Raw genomic sequence first — 19,208 nt, 5'->3', positions numbered from 1 at the left:
GGGCTTACCTTGTCCAATTAATTATCAAATTTCCCTTCCCAAACAACAGGTCCCAGCTCAACTGCAGGTACTCCCCAGTCACAGCACAAGAATTTCTATGCCTGGTGAGAAGACACCCACCTTAGCCACTGCACACCGTACAGCCATAGACCTGTCTGTCAGCAGAGACCGGGCATTCTTATAAATATCACGGTGACAAGAAGCTGCTGCTCCTCCAAGTCCATTGAGGACTTTCTGCAAACTCATCAGAATTTCACTGCGGCCCTGAGACTGCACACACACAAAAATAGTTATGCAAAAATCTGGACACAGCAGTTACTTTAAGAACCAGGTGTATACTTCTGCATTTTCCTGCTTGTATGCAGGAATGTTTCTGCAAACATTGAAAACAAAGGCACATATAATGGATATGTAGTTGATTTTAAATAGAAGGAAGCACTACACACAGCTTTACCTGAAGTCTCTCAGTTGTCACACAAATTGAGCCCAGGCAACCCAACAAACTGGCTCTAGATAAAATGCCCCTGCACTGCCCCACTATTTATCAACTGCAAATTCAGAGGAAAAAAGAAAGAGCAGCTGATAGGAGAGAATGGGAAGCCCAAGTAAGTTAGCAGCTTCATGCTGTACCTGCACACAGGCAGGTACTTACACTCTGAGAGCACACACACACACAAACAAATAAATAAATAATCACACAGGTACAACAACACAGCTGAAGAAAACAGCTGCCACCACAAGATCCACACAACCAGTATTCCAACTTGTCCCAACAGAGCTAGTTGCATAAAACCAGACCCACTGACAGCCCAGGATACATTCTCTCGATATTATGACACACTCTCTCTTTACAGGCCACAATGTATTCTGCTCGCATGCAGAGTAACAACTTTCCTGCAAAATTTAAGTATTCATTATTACTTTTTAACAACTGAATGTTTACTCAGAGTACATGGGCATAAATCCTAACACAGTAGTTAGAAATAACAGATACGGTTATTTTTGAATTTTAATTACTGATGCCACTAGGAAGCAACTATTACAATATTCATACAATAAAGGCTAAACTCTCTGCAGTAGACTTGAAACTAGCTAGGCAAGTGATCTACAGCCTTCAATGCAGAAGAAAAACAGTCCAGGAAATTTGGCAAACAAGAAACAGGTTTCAGTTTAAATGGAATTAAGACCACATAAATAAACTGAAACTTACCTCTGCACTTTTCAGAGACTTTAATAGATTATTCACAGTTTCTGGAAAAGAACTACCCAGCATTCTGCCCATTTTTTCATAAAATGCTCCAACACATGCCACAGCAGCCCTATGAGAAAACAGAGATAAAGAGTACACATACTATTATATCATCTAAATGAAAACAAATAGTTAAACAGAAATATCTGTTTCAATCAACATTGATGAATAAAACTCTATCTGCTATCCACTACTTATACTGGCTGTTCAACATGGCGCATTTAAATAATTTTTTTGTTTACCAAACAAAAGTAACAGAAAAGTTACCAGCTTTTAGGAATACAAATGTATTTGAAAGAGTATTTATCACTACAGGATCTACACATAGAGTGAAAAATTCTGGAGAAAACAAGATGAGCTGAAATCTCAGCAAAATTTGGGTTTAGTGTTTCAATAAGCTGTCTCTTTTCCAAGCACCTGCAAGAAAAACCATACATTGTAATATATCCTGACACATTTTTGTAGATACTGAATTATGGGGTTTTTTCAAGACTAAGAACTTAAAATGCAGAAATTATTGCATAACACAAGAAAATTTACAGGCACTGTAAAATGTCTGGATCCATAAGCAGTTATTTACATGTTTTTCTTGCCCTGCCATTTGAGCTTAGAAATATTTAATTTACACCATATTGCAGTTACATACAGAAATTGTTCCAGGACAGTCACCAAAGCAGTCCCTGAAAACATGCACTTTTTCAACACAAAGGAATGAGGCTTCTTTAAAATCGGGAATTGCTGGCTAAATAGCATTTTAGTAAAGTTATGTCACAAACTCATTACGGCCTCCCCCTTAAAAAACCTTCTGGACTAAAAAACCTTCTGGACTATGAGTTGGGTAACATAAATTTCAGAGCATATTATAGTAAAAAACCCTTCTCACTTATAAAAGCTCCTCACAGAGGTGAACAAGAGCTAGAAATGGGACAGTATTTGCCCAAACAGTGACTATTTCAGATTTTACTGTTAAATCCTATTGTTGTCATAATATCTGAAGGCAAAACCAAATTAGGGTTCACTAGACACCATGAACATATGAAGCAGTACATGGGAAAGTACCAAAAACAGTTTCAGTGGAAGTTGTTCGTAGCATTAACCAAACTCCTACCAATATCACTAAAGACAGGCTGGATCATACATACATGCACACACATATTCATGTACAGAGACTCTGCTTGAGAGACCTGTGCAGCTCACCACGGTAGAGGAATAGAAAAGGCAACGTTTGAAAGGGGAAAAAACTTCAATATTTGGTTACAATTCTCTAGGCTTAGATAACGCTCTGGTTTGACAATCTGCAGGTTCCACCTTAAATGGGTACCTGAGCACAGTCAGCAGTAATTCCACTGGTGGAATGTCTTCATTGACTGTTATCCTCTCCATGCTATAAGCATGTGAAGAGTCATACCATAGTGCCTGGCCCAGAGAAAAACATTTCACTTTCAGATAGCCACATATGTGTCACCTTTGAGTCCTGCCTGCACAGTCTCAATCGAGAGCTTTTCTCTGGTGTCTATATCAAGCATTATGCAAACTCCAAACAAGTACACAAAATATAAGCAAACATAGCAAGCACACATATAGGCAGATTCTTCTGTAATATGCAGGACCACTTGGCTTAAAAATCATTCCCCTTTCCCTAATAATATTGAACATACAGTTTTGTGGGCAGGTAGGCTGCAGTGTCATCTTTGCTCTTGATGATGTCATTACACTTGTCAAGCGTCTGGAAGACAGTAAATGTATCTCCAATGCTGTAGAGAGCAGCAAGATTTTTTGCAAGTAGCTTCCGTGTGGGCGGCCCAGGGGAACTGCTGATGAGTCCTGTTAGCTGTTCTACAAGTTTCTTCTGTTTTTCCTTGACATCTGTCTGTTAACAGACCAAAAATAAATAAGAAAAGTAGTTTAATCCTCTGTGTTGCCTCTAAGACTCAGAAGAATCTACAAGAAATGGAAGTAAACCTTATACCACTCCCAACTGTATGTAACTCAGCAAATTGCTTGTCTCAGAGAGATTTGAGATACATCGAACAATAACAGAGACAGATGCTAAATGTTCAGCATTAGCTGCTATCCTATTTAATTTTTACTTTTTAAAAATACTTACTAGCTGCCTACTAACTGCCTACAATTAAACACTAAAATCTACAAATTAGCACAGAGGCTCTTCAGGCTGAATCTGAAACCATACAGCTACCATCTGGCCATTACCTGTCAACTTTCTCTGGCATGAAATTAATACAAATGCTTTTTTAAAGAAAACTTCTTTAGAAAGAAGAGGGGGAGGAAAACCCCATAAAATTACCTTGTTGGCAGCTACCAGCACTTTATCCAAAAATCTCAACCACTCAAAGATAAAGACTGGTCTCTTCGCTTCTGTGATTTGAGCTAATGCTTCCTCGTTCAGTAACAAACTATGAGCCAGCTCCATAATGGGTTAAATTCCAGTTTTATTGCAAATTTGTGTAGAAACTCTAAAATAAAAATGTAAATATTAGTATAAAGTATAGTATATCAGTACAAAGCTTTGAAAATCAAATTAAAATATTCAGCTTGCTTAGACTTGTCTTAGCTAAGTAGTCCCACACAAAAGCTACTCATATTTACAAACTGAGTACATTTATTAGTATTTCAGGAAGCTGTTAATTGCAAAAAGAGCACCTACAGGCAACTTCAGGGCACAAACTCTTCGCCAAGAAACATATACTGAAATCCCCGTTCAAAGAAGGTAAAGGAATCATCATCTCACTGTCTCCTCTTACAAGAAAAAGGACAGTCACAAATCAAGACCCTTGAGCACACTCCCAAAGCTGGGTATGAACCCGGCCCCCTTCTCAACACCCTTCAAAAGACAAGCTGAAAAGATGAGCCTACCACAAGCAGGAATTTCCAGCCCACGCAAGTTTGAGAGAAGCAGGAACAGTGATAGGATTTGGCATCACTGACCTAAGATTTCCCAGATGCCACTAGTCTTGCTTTAAGTGCTGGACAAATAAGCTCTCTGAAATCCAGCAAGCCTTAGGTGTGACAGCCTAGAACACAAGCAGCAGCCAAATGACTGCAGGTTTCCCCAGCAGGCAAAATCCTGCAGATGGAACACTGGAGATCCTGCTCAAACAGTCAGTGCAGGCTGGCATCAAAGCACTACCAAAAGCACACCATCAGCATAAACTAACACTCTGCCAACTTCATCTTAGCAAACCACCTGGAAAAAAGTGTAGCTGTTCAATGCAGAGCTGACAGAAGAAAAAAATCCACAAGAATTACCTAAAATCACAACAGTAAGTCAACCATCTTCAGCAAAAAGAAACCCAAAAAGCAGAAAAACAACCCAACCCCAAAACCTGAATGCAGTGATGCTGAAACTAGGATCTCAGGCAAAACAGAGAAAGCAACACAACTAAGGAGCATTATGTAAGATATCAGCTTTCAACAGACATCATCTTTTGACAGCTGCACTGCTCCACTTGTGCTCTCAAGAGCTCACAGCTGCTTCCTCATTCATGGTCAAAATCAACAAATTCTTAAAAGTCAAATGAAGTGACTTAAATTGATTTTTTTAAGCAGTCTCCAAATGAGACATTAGTAAGAGTGACATATTAATACTGTATTATGGTTCTAAATCCACCTTAATGATTTGGTACTGATGAAACTAAAACATCAAAATGTCTTTAATGTTAAGGTTGTTCCCTGCACTTCAGGACTTCGCATATTTTTCACTGCATACTGGTCCAGTGACAGATCAGCAAAGGTGGAAGAGCCACATATGGAAGCACAGCCCTCCCTAACTCCTCCAAAGACATTTTCTGTCTTTTTCTTTTTTTTCACATTTATAAAGAACTGAGAAGGCATTGCCTCTCAGTAGCTCAGACACATCACCTCAAAACACCTTTACATGAGAGCAGAGAGAGACTCAATGAATGATGGCACTATGATTCTTTGGATATCATCCCAGAGATCTGCACTGCTTGTCACACCTACACAGCACATAAGTACCGTAAGTACTGTTGGACAGCACAGCTCATTATCCCTTTCCCTCCCCAAATAAAAGGTTGCATTTGCCCCTGGCCATAAGAACCACGAACACCTTATGCACTTTACCCACACTCCCGTACCTCTTCACCTAAATTGTGGGAAACACAAGCTCTAAGCAACCAAACCTGCACATACATTCAGCTGTGCTGATGAAGCACAAGGAACCAGACACAAGAACAATTACACAAATTTTCAGCTAACTGAAGATTCAGTCTAACACAGAGCTACCTACATAGACAATCCAAAGCTCACTTACACTGGCCAAAGGTTTGCTCCAAAAAGCAGTGAAAAGCCTAACGAGTTCTACCGATTCTGGTAAGTAAGGACTGGGTCTTGCTGTGCATGTTACAAGACATGCATACGCTGTGATCGCCCACAGGATGCAGAGCCAAAGCGAACCAAAGTCAACCAGCAGCCAGTGAGATATGTTGGAGCATTATAGAGATAAGAAAACGTTCAGATGAACTAAAATTCCTTTCTATTCCCCAGCTGTTTTCCCATGCCTAAATCAACTACCTGCATCTTCATCACGCGTACACTTCAGTGGAGTGTGAAAGCCGAGAAACAGGCAAGTTTAGGCGAAGTGACACACTTCGGAAGGACCCCATCAGGTGAAAAGGTTTTCGTGCCTGGGTGCTCCTACCTGTATCGGCTACTTTAACACGCTGTAGCAGCTCTCAGGGCATCATGCCTAGTTCTGAAAACCCCTCAGGAGGTAATGCCGCGGTGCAGCGCCAGCCGTAAGGGCAGGACGTTCATGCAATGATGCTGAGGGGACGACACCGAGCGAACGGTGCCCGCTGCCTTCCAAGCGAGCAGCCCCGCACGCACACGCGCACACCGACCCGCGCACGCCGCCAACGCCGAGGGGAAGCGCGGACCCTGCGGCCCGCTCCGCCGCAGACCCCGGGCCGCACCGGGCCGCTCACGGTCACTTACGCTCCTCCCGTGCGGCGGTCGCGTCCCGCCAGCTCCGGGCTGCACCAGCCGCGACACCGCGGCCCCGGGGGCCGGTCACGGACACGGACAGGTGTGGGTGCGCTGCGCCGCGCTCGCCCCCGGCCGCGGCACCATCACCGGCGGGTTCGGCCGCTTCAGCCCCCGCCGTGCCCAGGTCCGGCGGGCGTGGAGAGCTGACACCAGCGGCTCTGCCCCAAGCCCGGCCCCGCCGCAGCCCGGCAGCGCGGACGCACCCGCGGCCGCGCAGCAGGAAGCGGCAGGGGCGCAGGCGCCGGCGGGCGGGGGCGGCCCCGCGCAGGCGCCGCGGTGCGGCCGGGCCGGGCCCGGTGGGTGCGCGGTTCCTGCGGGTGCTCCCGCCGCTGGTCCCGAGGCTGTGCCTGCTCCTGGCGCTTGGCTGCAGCTCGGCGCGGGCTCCCGGGCGCGGAGCGGCGTCGCGGCCGCCGGTAGCGGAGCCCGGAAAGACGCAGTGTGGGCGCGGAGGCGGGCGCGGGTGCCCCGGGGCTGGCAGGGGGTGGCCCGGCCCGGCGGGTTCAAGAGTTTTCGTCCCTCGGCCCCTTCGTCCCCCGCCGCGCAGGGGGCGCGCAGAGAAATAAAATGCTCGGTAACACGCACGGATAGTGTCCATAGGCGAGGCGTCGGCAAAGAGGCGTGCTAAGCATGGAGGGAGATGAAGAGGAAGACTATATGTCTGATTTATTTATTAAGTAAGTATGTAGTTCTTTTTTTTTCACTCCTCTTAAGTGATTCTAAACATGTTCAAAAAGAAAAGCGCTAATGTTTGCTGGAATTATTAACTGGCAGGCAGGATGTAAGGCCAGGCTTGCCCATGGTGAGGCGGGTGAAGGAAGCTCTTCAGAAAGAAGAAAAGCAAAAAGAAGCCAATGAGAAAAACAGACAAAAAAGCATAAAAGAAGAAGAAAAAGAGAGACGCGACTTGGTACTGAAAAGTGCACTAGGCAACGAGAACAAAGGCTTTGCTTTGCTCCAGAAGATGGGCTACAAGAGCGGCCAGGCCCTTGGCAAAAGTGGTAAGTTTGTCTAGCTCTGGAAGCATGTGCCTGTATTCAGCTATACCTTAATATCTTACAGACTGCAGCTGTCACTTCATTTGTTGACAGGTCAATAAGTGCCTCTCAGAGAACCACAGCATTATGAAACTGTGAAGGTGCTGTAACAGAACAAAATATGAGAGCAAATTCCTAAAACTGGAGTAAAAATAGTACAGATTATTGAGGGGTGCAAGGGAAGAGCAGCACTTGCAGCTCAATAAATGCACTTCCATACATGCATGTCTACAGAAATTGCATTAAGGATGTTTTGATGGTTTTGCAAAGCTAATAGTGTTCCAAAACCATCAAACCCTCTTGAAATTTATAGTTGGATTCTGAAAAAGAAATGGTGCACACTGGTCTACCCTTATGAAGCCTTAATAGATGAAGTAAAATCAGTAAAACAGGGAGTCAATAACTGCTGTGCCAGTTCAGCCTCTCTAGCAGACAACCACAAATGAACTGGCCCAGACAGATTCTTTTTATTGTTCGTCATTGTTGTGAGATTCCAGAAGGCTGTAACAGTCTTCATCACAGGCATATAATACCTGTCATGTCAACACCATTTTCTTTCAGTTTGGTCCTGTTGTGAAAAAAGTACATAGGATTCCAGCAGACAAGCTGGAAAAAGAGAGGGAGTTCCAGTACAGCTGTGTCATTTGTAGTGCACTCAATGTACATTGATTGGGGGATTTTCAACTTCCAAGCAAAAAAACCACAGTAATGGCAAAACCAGCTTGCTGCTTGAATACACTGAACAAATCATTCTTTGAGAAAAACTTGATTTCTTAAATTGACTTATTTTTTCTCTCACAGGAGAAGGCATTGTTGAACCTATTCCTCTGAACATAAAAACAGGTTTGTGGTGCTTTCTGATTTATTTAGTTGGATATCAGAGCTTCTCAACTGCTTACATTCATCTTTTGAACTGCCATAGGCAGAAGTGGGCTTGGTCACGAGGAATTAAAAAAGCGAAAAGCTGAAGAAAAACTGGAAAACTATAGACAAAAACTCCATATGAAAAAACAAGCAAATGAACAAGCTGCAGATCAGTTCAGGTAGTGTCATATAAGTGATATTCCAAGCAATATCTGAACAAGAATTCTTTTTATGCTTGAAGTTTGGTTTTTCTTTTAATGTGCTACTATTTTTCAATGTTTTGAATGAAAGGTCACATTACAGAGTAATTGTTTCTCAGTTCTAAAGGAAAAGTAGATGAACGCTGTAATGCTAAAAGCATGTGCTGCATCATTTAGTTTTGTAATTGTTAATCATGAAAACAATATACATACTAACTTTTCTCAAGTCATATGCAACTTTTTAAACTGGAGAAACAAATCATCTTTTAAAATATAAAATCCACAGATATTCCCAAGAAGTGTTGGTACAATGGTTTTAAAAATCAGGATACAGTTTTTAAGGTTGTACTGTTTCTCCTGATTTGCTTGTAATATATGGAGAAGGAAAGCTTAGGGAAGGCTGTATCTTTTGCAGATTTTTCGTAAACCACTTTTTTATGTCTTATGAAAACCTGATGAAGAAACAGTGTGGTGTGGTCAAAGAAGGTATCTTGAAGGTGTAACTGCCAAGAAATAATGTCAGAATGACTTCTTAACTTCAATTTTGTCCAGGTCTGAGAAAATTAATAGGAATAGAGTCTTAGATTTTCTGGTTTTGAAAAGCTGTGGACTAGAATGCATCTGTCACTGCGTGTCTGCCTGCTTATTTATCTCTGCTTGTTCTTAACAGAATAAGATTCAAAACCAAACAAGAAGAACGCAAGATGGAAGGGGACCTGAGAAAAAGCCAGAGGGCCTGCCAGCAATTAGATATGCAAAAAGTGAGACCTGTGGGGTTTTCTGAGGGGTTGGAAGGAAGACTTAGAGGTTAGAGATGCAGGCCACAAACAAACTAGTGTTTCAGTTTCTGAAAGTTCTTTGAAATTGTGGGGTAACTAGCCTGAAGTCTTGATGTTTGGCAACACTTCAGTCCTCTTAAAATATTTCAAAGTATATGTTTGTACCATTAAGATAGTTGAAGGTGCACACTAACCTCATGGTAACTTACATGAGGACGTGTGGTTTTGCTCCTGCATTCTTGTGGTTACTTCTGCGTTGTTTGCATACAGTAGCCAGTGTCAGGCCATCATAAATAATGGTGCTGTTTGCTTCAGGTGAGGGAGCAACATCATCACACAATGATTGACATTGGGAATAGACTCTGAAAGTCATCTTATTCAGCCTTCCTCCTCAAGCAGAGTCTTGAGGAGCTTGTCTAGGACCAGGCCGATCTTCAGTATCTCTTAAGAATGGCATCATTATTGAGGGAATCAGCAGATTCACCAAACCAGCATTAAACAAACAATCAAACAAAAAACCCCCCACAAAACTAAGTACCTTCCACGTGCAAGGAATAACATGGGTAATAGCAGTGAACTACTATAAATTTTTGCCACTGGAAAAATTCAAGGGTTTTTTTTTTTTTCCCCTCTATTAACCTGTTAGAGGTTTATACCACCTCACAAGTTCTGCTGATATTGTTCAATACCACTTAGTTTGCTTCAAATGAAGTCAGCTGAATTAAGCTTAGATCATCTTTGTTTGCTCTTCTTTTTTTAACTTTACCTGAGGTGAATTAGGAACCATCATGTGATCTCTTGATAAAATGTCTTGGGGCAGCACGTTAAACATGCTGATAAACAAGGGTATCTGCTCACAAGCTTGGTTGAGATTATGTTGCTATGTAGCTGTGCACATACCAAACAGATGAAATAGAACTAGGTGTTAGCATTAGCATGCATTCCCTTGTTTAAAAGAAAAAAGTGAATAATAATCCTTCTTGTGGATTAATATACTTACCTACAGGTTTAGTAATTCTTGGTTATGCTATACATGTAAGTTTTAAAGCCTAACAACTCTCTTACTAGAAATCAGTTTTATCCAGCATCTTAGAAGAAAACCTACAAAGACAGATAACTTCCATTTAAATCCCTTATTATTTAAGGATATTGATGTTCCCAAGGAGACTTGGTTTTGGATAGAACCTGAAGAGGAAGACAAAAAGGATGAGGAAGACAAGGAAGATGAATGCACAAGCTCAGACTTAAGTGTAAGCTCTGCAACTGAATTAATGGCTTGATTCAGAATTCATTTAATACTCTTTGGAACTGTATGTGTCCATACATACATGTGTAAAGGATATAGGTATACATGTTGTTTTCCATGCTGTAGTAAAGGGCCTCTTTGCAATCCTAGAACAGTGATTTTTTTACATGATTAAAATGTAAATATACAGTTACATGATAAAATATAAAACATTAAACCACTGATTTATTGCTCATCTGTTTTGAGGCTGATCTTTGAAAAAAGTAGCCTAGAAATTAAATTCTAAACATTTTTGTGCCTTAGCCAAGATAATGCAAGATTACAGTTATTTGCTTTTGAGTTTTAATTTTGGATGCCTCATCTCATATCTGAGGTTGAAGTTTAGAGTCACTAATTAATTTCTGAAAATGTTTCACAGATTATCCTAAGATGGACATCAGAAATTCACATTTTTAAGAACTGTATTACACAGCTGTTGTTAGCCTTATGTGTTTGTTTGGCAGAGATTAGGTGTGAAAAAATCAACAAAAGATATCGTATACTTGAAATCAGGTAGCTAAGTAATATTTCTAGCTCTCTCTTCAGTGCAGGTTTCTCAGCTGGAAAGAAGGAGGAGCAAACAACAGCCATTAATTTTCCAGAGATCATGAATTCCTGTGCCCTATTCCACAAATGTGGGAAACTTCACGTCTTACTGACCTACAGTATTGTGTAGCTTTTCCATAGCATTAGGTTAAACACTTTATTTTAGCAAACCAGTAGCTCAAATTGTTTTATGTCACGTGAGCTCCAGATCATTGCATACCTGTACATATCTCTAGGTATCAGAAAAGCTACACATCCTGACGGCCTATTTGAGAGAGGAGCACTTCTATTGCATTTGGTGTGGGACGACCTATGAAGGTGAGAGTGAACCAAGCTTTTATAGATGCTTTACTTTGCTTATCCAGCGAGACTCCAGCTGTAGAGTAGATCCTTTGTGTTTCTCTTACTGGAGTCTTCTTAATCTACATGGCAAATTTACCTTCCAGGCTGCTGGTTTTTGCACAAAGCTTTGTACATACTGTTACTGTTAGCCAGTTTTTACATTTACATGCAGAAAAACCAAAACCAAACAAGCCCACAGACAACGAAACACAGCAATCCATACTGACATTTATTTGAATTTCTATTAATACTAATTTAGTTTTGAGAAAATATAATTCAGATATTAAAACCAATACTATAAAAAGCTGCGAAAGGTGGCAGGTGTTTCTGAAACAATTAGAATACCATCCAGTTTCACAGCAGCGAAGAGAGTAGAATTTGTATACACTGTTTTAAAACAAATTTAAGAGTTACTAATTTGCAGACCTTGAATTCTACTTAATCTGTTCTACATAGATTCTAGAAATACTCATAGCAACCATTTTTTCCTCCCCTAAGCTGCAATTACTCACTTTTTCTCTGCTTATCCTGTAGACTCTGAAGATTTATCTTCAAACTGTCCTGGAGACAGTGCTGCAGATCATGACTGAAGCCTATCTAAAAGAAGGAGCCTTAGATAAGTATGTATAATTTATAGTATCTTTTAGAAGGCTTAGAGCTGTGCCATACTCAAGAATTCATACCAAAATATGCAGAAGAAGAGTTTAAGTTGACAGGTTAAATTCGTACTGATGCACAGTTTAACAGGACTTAAAACTTGGTATTTGTAATTGAACTAATGTAATTGAGAGGTAGGTTATGTCTTTCACATCTTTGTTTATGCCCTGCCCAAATGATAATAAAATTCAAGTTTGAGTAAAGAAATAAATATTGGCTAGTCACTGTATAGTGTAATGTGTTAAACAGGATTTTTTCATCTTTACAGAGATGCCTAAATATCAGACTGATTTTGCTTACTGTTGTTGCTGTTGAGATGGTCACAACACACATACACTCTCTGCCCCGAGCAATGGCAAAAAGCACGTTTATTATTTACACAACTTCTTTTATACCCTTTCTTAGCTACATGTTCATTGGCTACAATACATGTTGTTTTGCTACAATACAATACTATTGGTTGTCTATAGTGTACACACATTCTTTGCTAAACATCGGCCAGTATCCTCCCTTTTGAAGCTGTTGCAACTTCTTCCTGTTGTCTGTCTTCTTGCTTCTGCAATTCTCATGGGTACAAACTGATTGTATCAGGGGAAATGTCTGCGAGGCCTTCGGACTACCTGTCGGTTCCCACAACTATCTTAAACTTGGTGGGGGAAAAAAAAGCTTATGAAACATGATAGTGACATTATTTGAACCAATATTCTTCTGTATATAAAGGTGCATATTTTGCATGACTAAATAGAATTAGATCATGATGTTGGGTTTTCATTTTTTTACATAAAAATATATTTTAATAGACCTTTTATTTTTAGGCAGCAGCAGCTGTTTTTGTAACTAGCCATTTATAAAAAGGTAATGCTGAAGTATACAAATACTATGCAGGGAAAATATATCAAAAACTACCAGGACAAACTCAGTATTACTTAAGTGCAAGAAGGTGATGATACTACCAGTGCTCTGTCCAAAAACTGTAAAGGAAATTCAGCCAAAAGATTGTCACGTACCAATTTTCATATTATGAATAGTTTCATAGAATTGTTTCGGTTGGAACACACCTTTAAGATCATCAAGTTGAATTATACGCTAATTCTATCCCAAGGGATGAAAAAGAAGAGAAAGCAGAAATAGCAGTATTTTGTCTGTGAGGGTATATAATTTCTCATAGATCTTGACCACTGAAAGAAAAACTAATTAGTCTACAGTAGTGAAATACTTTATGTACTCCAGTCAAGGATAAGGCTAGGAAAGCATAAAGCCCTGATAGAATTCAATCTGGCCGGGGATGTCAAGAAGAAGATCAGATTCAAGAAAACCTATAGAACCCAGAGGTGCACAAGTCCATGTGACCTGATGATACGCATCCACTGGTCCTGAGGGAACTGGCAAGTGAGGTTGCTAAGCCCCTTGAGTTGAGGTTGTTCAGCCTGAAGAAGAGCAGGCTCCAGGGAGACTTAGAGCAGCCTTGCAGTACGTAAAGGGGGCTGGCAAGAGAGCTGGAGGGGGACCTTTTTCCAGGGGCATGTAGTGACAGGACAAGGGGGAATGGCTTCAAAGTAAAAGGTTTAGATTGGATATTAGGAAGAAATTCTTTACTGTGAAGGTGGTGAAGCACTGGAAGAGGTTTCCCAGAGAAGCTGTGGATATCTCAACCCTGGAAGTGTTCAAAGCCAGGTTGAACAAGGCCTTGAGTAATGTCATCTATGGGAAGGTGTCCCTGCCCAGGGCAGGGGCGTTGAAAGTGGATGATTTTTAAGGTCGCTTCCAACCCAAACCATTCTATGATTCTATATATGTGATTCATGATAAAGAGGAAAAAAAGAGAACAGTGTAATAAGGCCTTACAAAAGGATGTACAATCATATTTCCATTTAGCAACAAATATTTGCACAGAACATCAATAATTTCCCTAAGAATATAAATACATTCATCTGTATTATTTCTTTTCACCCACTTTTAACCCATTTAACATTTCAGAAAAAGCATACAGTATCGTGAGAATATATATTACCTATTTTTTACTTAGAAATCTCTGCTCATTTGCCCTTAAGGAGTTACATTGGCCCAACATCAATGAACAGTTTGACAAGATAGAGCTCAAAGACAAGCACCTGAAGGTCCAGTGTGCCTTTCTTTTCACCCTGCTCCCCACACTGCACACAGTACTTTGAGTTCAGGCAAGGCTGAACTCTGAAGGATATAAAAAGAGTAGCAGAGAACCTGCTGTTCCCTTTTGTGGGGCTGGCAGTGGACACACCAGAGGTATTCAGTACAGTTGTTAAGGGTTAGGCTTGCCTCAGTATTACAGTGAGGGATTAAAACCTAGAAGCGTGAGAATGTTTCAAGTGCTCTCTCAGCCTAGGATTTCAAATGGTTACTACTGAGAAAACTGAGAATTTTACTATATTAATAGCACCTTAAGTGTTCCTTCCCAAAAAAAGACAACCATCAAAACCTAAGTTTTTCAAAAATTGAGATTTGTTCTAAATTAGAATTCCTAGAAGCAGAATGTTTAACATTTAAATTCTTAAGAAATCCTTATTTTACAAGTTTATCTTTTTAAATTCCATATCACTGAAGATGCTAGATCATCAGCAGGTGTGAAGAGATAAAAAAGCTCCCCTTAAAGTACTGAAATTCAGTGAAGAATAACATGCACCTATTCCTAGTATCCTTTCTACCAAAACTAGTCTTGGTATTAATGGGAGCATTCCAATAATTATTAACAGTATCACTGAGCAAATCAGAAAGGTTTGAGTCACACCACCACAAAGCACTTCTTCCATGGAAAGCAATAGATAATCTTAAGGGATAATGGATGCAGCACATTCAGGGATTTCCCACAACCAGTTAGCACTTTAGCACATCAACATAATCTAGGGGAAAAGGACTAGGTTCTTTTACTTGTACAAAACAGCCCAGCTCACCCACAACCTGTGTTTCCAGGTAAAAATTGCAAGTGATTTCTTGCAGAAGTGCCCTGTCCTGGTCTGCAGCTGGTGGATATGAATGGTAATGTGGCCCAGGAAAAGACACACCCCAAATCTTGCTGTTGCTTCTGACATCTGTTGTCATTTCATCAATTGTAATAAATTCATCAAACTCTGGATTTAAACACAGTCTGGAAGGACGTTTAACAAGAATAATTCTTGCATGACTTCTCTTTATCAACAGACTTAAGAAGAACAAGTAAGTCAGATATAGAGATTCTTCCCGAAGGATTTGTTGAAAGCATCTTTTGGATTATGGATGCCTGCAAAAAAATTTAAATGTCAATAGATTTTTTTTTTTTTTAGTAAATACAGTAACCAAATCCCATACCTCTGTATTCAAAACCCATACCTCTGTCAGAAATTTGTTGGTGAAGTCCTCTGGAAGCTCACCTTTTCTAACAGAAGGCCATACCTGAAATGAATAAAAGAGATAGTTTTGGTATGCTTTCGTTGGTTATGTTTTGCATCTCTACCTTATGACCCACAGAGTTAACTGAAGTAACTAGGAAAACACAAATCTACAGGAAATGTAAGGCTTCAAAAAGTAACTGTAAACGGTTTGAAAGGGTTAGGGTTTTTTTCATTTAGTTGTGCTTTGGATTCATTTTATGGCCTTTTCATCAACTATTATCCATTTCTGAGCTTAAAAGCTTCACACACTACAATGACATGTTTGTTTCAGTAGCCTCTCTATTTCAGAACCATTATCTCTCTTTCCTGAATTTAAAAGGAATGGATTTATATTGTCTAATGACATTAAAAGAAAAGAAAAAAGGAAGATAACTGAATTTCTGTTTGCAAGCCAATCAGGCGTGCTTCCTCCTTTTTACCATATTCAGTACCACACTCTTACTTCTATGTCATTGCATAAAATGCTACGTGGAATTCAAAGCAACTAACAGAACATTTCTCATTACATGCTTTAGGTATGTAATGAGAAATGTTTATCTATGCATTAGGCTTTGGGGTAACAATTATTTTTTTTCTTTATAACACCATTTCTCACAACATCCTCATAGGCAAGCTCAGGAAGTGTGGGCTGCACAAATGGATGATAAGGTGGATTGAGAACTGGCTAAACAGCAGGTCCCAGAGGGTCATACTCAGTGGCACAGGGTCTAGTGGAGGCCTGTCACCAGTGGTGTCCCCCAAGGTTCAATACTGGGGCCAGTATTGTTTAACTTGTTCATCAATGACCTGGATGAAGGAGCAGATGCCTCCTCAGCAAGTTCACTGATGACACAAAGCTGGGAGGAGTGGCCAATGCCCCAGAGGCTGTGCAGCCCTTCAGAAGGACCTCGACAGGCTGGAGAGAGGGACAGGGAGGAACCTTCTGAAATTCCACAAAAGGAAATGCAGGGTTCTGCACCTGGGTAGGAATAACCCCAGGCACCAGCACAGGCTGGGGGCTGACCTGCTGGAAAGCAGCTCTGCTGAGAAGGACCTGGGGGTTCTGGTGGACAACAAGCTGTCCATGAGCCAGCAGTGAGCCCTTGTGGCCAAGAAGGCCAATGGAATCCTGGGGTGCAGCAGGAAGAGCATTGGCAGCAGGTCAAGGGAGGTGATCCTGCCCCTCTACTCAGCCCTGGTGAGGCACATCTGGAGTGCTGTGTCCAGCTCTGGGCTCCTCAGGACAAGAGAGACGTGGAGCTCCTGGAGCAGCTCCAGTGGAGGGTAACAAAGATGATTAAGGGACTGGAGCATCTCTCTTATGAGGAAAGGCTGAGGGAGCTGGGCCTGTCCAGCCTCAGGAAGAGACACTGAGAGGGGACCTCATCAATGTCTGTGAGTATCTGAAGGGAGGTGCCAAGAGGATGGAGCCAGGCTGTGCTCAGTGGTGCCCAGCAATAGGACAGGAGGCAATGGGCAGAAACTGATGCACAGGGAAGTTCCACCTGAACACGAGAAAGAATTTCTTTACTGTGTGGGTGACTGAGCACTGGAACAGATTGACCAGACAGGTTGTGGAGTCTCCCTGACTGGAGATATGCTGGCACAAGCCCAAGTAATGTGCTCTAGGGAGCTCTGCCTGAGCAGGTAGGTTGGACTAAATGATCTCCAGTGGCCCCTTCCATCTTCACCCATTCTGTGATTCTGCAAGTGGCTTTCTGGGTGTACAGAGCAGTCTGCTTAATTCACTTGCTGTTAACTAGTGTAATGTCTGCCTGAAGATGACAGTCATGTTTCTTAGCCGTGTATCCTGAATCATCAGCTAGTCTTACGGATCCCTATAAGCCTGGCATAGCAACCACTATCTAGTAAAACAACAGCTCCTGTGAACTTGAAATTTTTTCCCTTCTCTTTAGCAGTAGCTTTAGGCTTGTGATCCTACCTGCTGGGGATCATCAGCTGGACTAGTTACTCAGCACAGAATAATTAACTTTGCTTTTACATTATGTTCTTACAGCAAAGTTTGCCAGCACTAGAGTTTATCATGTTCCATTAAGTGAAATTCTTTCTGATCTGCTGGAGCAGCTGAAGACCATCCTAGGACTTTACATCCACAAAACTTCCCCACCTGCCTGCAGAGCACAAGATTTTTATAGTTTAAGGAAATGGTATCTTTCCAACTGTAAACACCGCGGGACTGCGCATGCATTTGCAGTCACCTGTGAGCAGGAACAAAGGTGGCTGGACAGAGCCAAGTTGAACAGACACACTGGTATGATTTTCTCATACTGGCAAAAGGATCTGGCTAACAGTGTTCAAAGTCTGAGTCCAACCACAATTACTTTAGACAAGATACCCAGCAGCTACATCACTGTCCTACCAACATGTAGGTTTGCACATAAAAAGCTCAGAACACATAGAAGATACCTTTTTTAAAAAAGCTTAAGCAACATGGGGTTTCTTTTTGAAATAATATCTTTTTCACTTAAAGCAACATGTTCCAAATCACTTTTGTTTTCATCTAGGAAAACTGCAAGGGTTTTGACTTGGTGGAAACTCTTCTTGCTCCACTGTGCAGTGGAGACAAGGGCATGGCCGACAAAACTTACCCATCCGTAATTTTTATTTTCTAAAATTAGAAAAATACTCCCTTTAAGTTTCTGATCAAAGAAAAAGATTTATAAGAAACTTGACATCCTTTTTTGCTTGACATTATCCTTTAGCATGCTCAGGCTTTAGTGTGTACGTAGTAGGACATAAGTGAAATAAACTGTAATATTTCTTCAGTTATGACATTTCAACGGAGGTGTGAGGACTTACAGGCTTTATGGAAATGAATTAAGGAAAAAAATGTAAACAGAGATAGTACTCTAGATAAACAGATTCCTTCTAGAGTGCTATCAACATGTGATACCAGCAGCAAAGCAAAACAACAGTGGGAGTTCTTTTTTAAATTTAAAGATTACATACCTTAGTTTTCTCATGATGAGTGATTGTCGAAAGAATTTCAAACCAAATTAATCCCAGTGCATAAATATCTACTTCCTTTCCATATCTGGCCCCAGACTAGAAAGATTAGAACAGAACAATACAGGCATCAAATCCATCTGGAGAGCAGCACTTCTTAAAGCAAAATTTGAAGTCAGCAGAAATTTCTACCCCAAGGCTACAGGACTGGCCCTACTCAATATTCGTCTTTGTTGTTAACCCTTTCTGCCTCAGACCTGTTAAATAGTGACTATTATGTCTCATTGAACACCCTGAAGTTAAGGCTTCTACAGACGTGTATAGATAAAGCATGCCAATATTGCCCTGTGACAAATAATGAAACAAATAGAGAAACTCAAATTACACAATTAACAGGGGTCCTAAATTCAAATTTAAATATATATCTGGCAGCCTGGTTTTGCAAGAGCACTCCTTACAGCACACAGTGTCAGACTGTATGTTCACACAGAGCAAAAATCTTTACATTTGTGGTAAACCTTTCTCCTAAATAGTTATCCTCACATACAGTCATACCAGGGAACTTTAGGCAACATGCTTTAATACTGACATTAGGATTGAGAACATCCAATGCTGAGTTTATAACACAAATCTAATTACAGAGATGCTAACACAGCAGGACAATTACCTGTTCTGGTGCCATATATGACTTTGTTCCTCTGTCCTCAGTGAGAGTCTCAAATGCCACAGAAGTCACAAGACCGAAGTCACCTATTTTTATTTTATCATCATGTGATATGAATATATTCTGAGGCTATTTTCATATATATAAATAAAAAGAAGAAAAAAAAAATCACCAAATGACCAAGGTTTATCATCAAGCATAATCTGATTTGCA

At 40.9% G+C, this 19,208-nt stretch overlaps 3 protein-coding genes across 8 annotated transcripts in view; 1 reads left to right on the top strand and 2 right to left on the bottom strand.

Moving 5' to 3' along the window:
- HEATR5B (HEAT repeat containing 5B) overlaps positions 1-6,313 on the bottom strand; it is a 57,571-nt gene extending 51,258 nt beyond the window's left edge. The window contains exons 1-5 of the mRNA XM_032102565.1: positions 6,224-6,313; positions 3,555-3,723; positions 2,908-3,119; positions 1,211-1,319; positions 121-270 (exon numbers count right to left, since the gene is read on the bottom strand). Coding sequence (XP_031958456.1) covers positions 121-270; positions 1,211-1,319; positions 2,908-3,119; positions 3,555-3,680 — 597 coding nt within the window. The 5' untranslated portion in view covers positions 3,681-3,723; positions 6,224-6,313. The remainder of the gene's footprint in view (positions 1-120; positions 271-1,210; positions 1,320-2,907; positions 3,120-3,554; positions 3,724-6,223) is intronic.
- A 232-nt stretch (positions 6,314-6,545) lies between these two features.
- Positions 6,546-15,418, top strand: GPATCH11 (G-patch domain containing 11). 3 transcript variants are annotated; one of them, XM_032102583.1, is made up of 9 exons: positions 6,551-6,948; positions 7,046-7,272; positions 8,110-8,151; positions 8,231-8,351; positions 9,043-9,133; positions 10,297-10,401; positions 11,219-11,300; positions 11,859-11,944; positions 14,928-15,418. In XM_032102583.1, exons 1-8 carry the CDS (start codon positions 6,902-6,904, stop codon positions 11,912-11,914), a joined length of 771 nt encoding a protein of 256 aa, XP_031958474.1. In that variant the 5' UTR covers positions 6,551-6,901; the 3' UTR covers positions 11,915-11,944; positions 14,928-15,418. The 3 variants fall into 3 exon arrangements, with proteins under 3 accessions (XP_031958475.1, XP_031958474.1, XP_031958473.1); XM_032102582.1 differs by having other exon boundaries at positions 11,859-15,096; XM_032102584.1 differs by lacking the exons at positions 10,297-10,401; positions 11,219-11,300 and having other exon boundaries at positions 6,546-6,948; positions 11,859-15,096.
- EIF2AK2 (eukaryotic translation initiation factor 2 alpha kinase 2) overlaps positions 12,323-19,208 on the bottom strand; it is a 25,079-nt gene continuing 18,193 nt past the window's right edge. For all 4 annotated transcript variants that reach the window (XM_032102577.1, XM_032102580.1, XM_032102578.1 and 1 more), the window contains 4 exons: positions 18,999-19,124; positions 18,335-18,430; positions 15,324-15,386; positions 12,323-15,234 (listed from right to left, as the gene is read on the bottom strand). In XM_032102577.1, the coding sequence (XP_031958468.1) occupies positions 15,115-15,234; positions 15,324-15,386; positions 18,335-18,430; positions 18,999-19,124 (405 nt within the window). In that variant the 3' untranslated portion in view covers positions 12,323-15,114. The remainder of the gene's footprint in view (positions 15,235-15,323; positions 15,387-18,334; positions 18,431-18,998; positions 19,125-19,208) is intronic.

Source organism: Corvus moneduloides, chromosome 3 (genome assembly GCF_009650955.1).
Source record: "Corvus moneduloides isolate bCorMon1 chromosome 3, bCorMon1.pri, whole genome shotgun sequence".
Taxonomy (NCBI): Eukaryota; Metazoa; Chordata; class Aves; order Passeriformes; family Corvidae; genus Corvus; species Corvus moneduloides.
The sequence above is the reverse complement of the archived record's forward strand: the minus strand, read 5'-3'. Positions and strand labels throughout refer to the sequence as shown.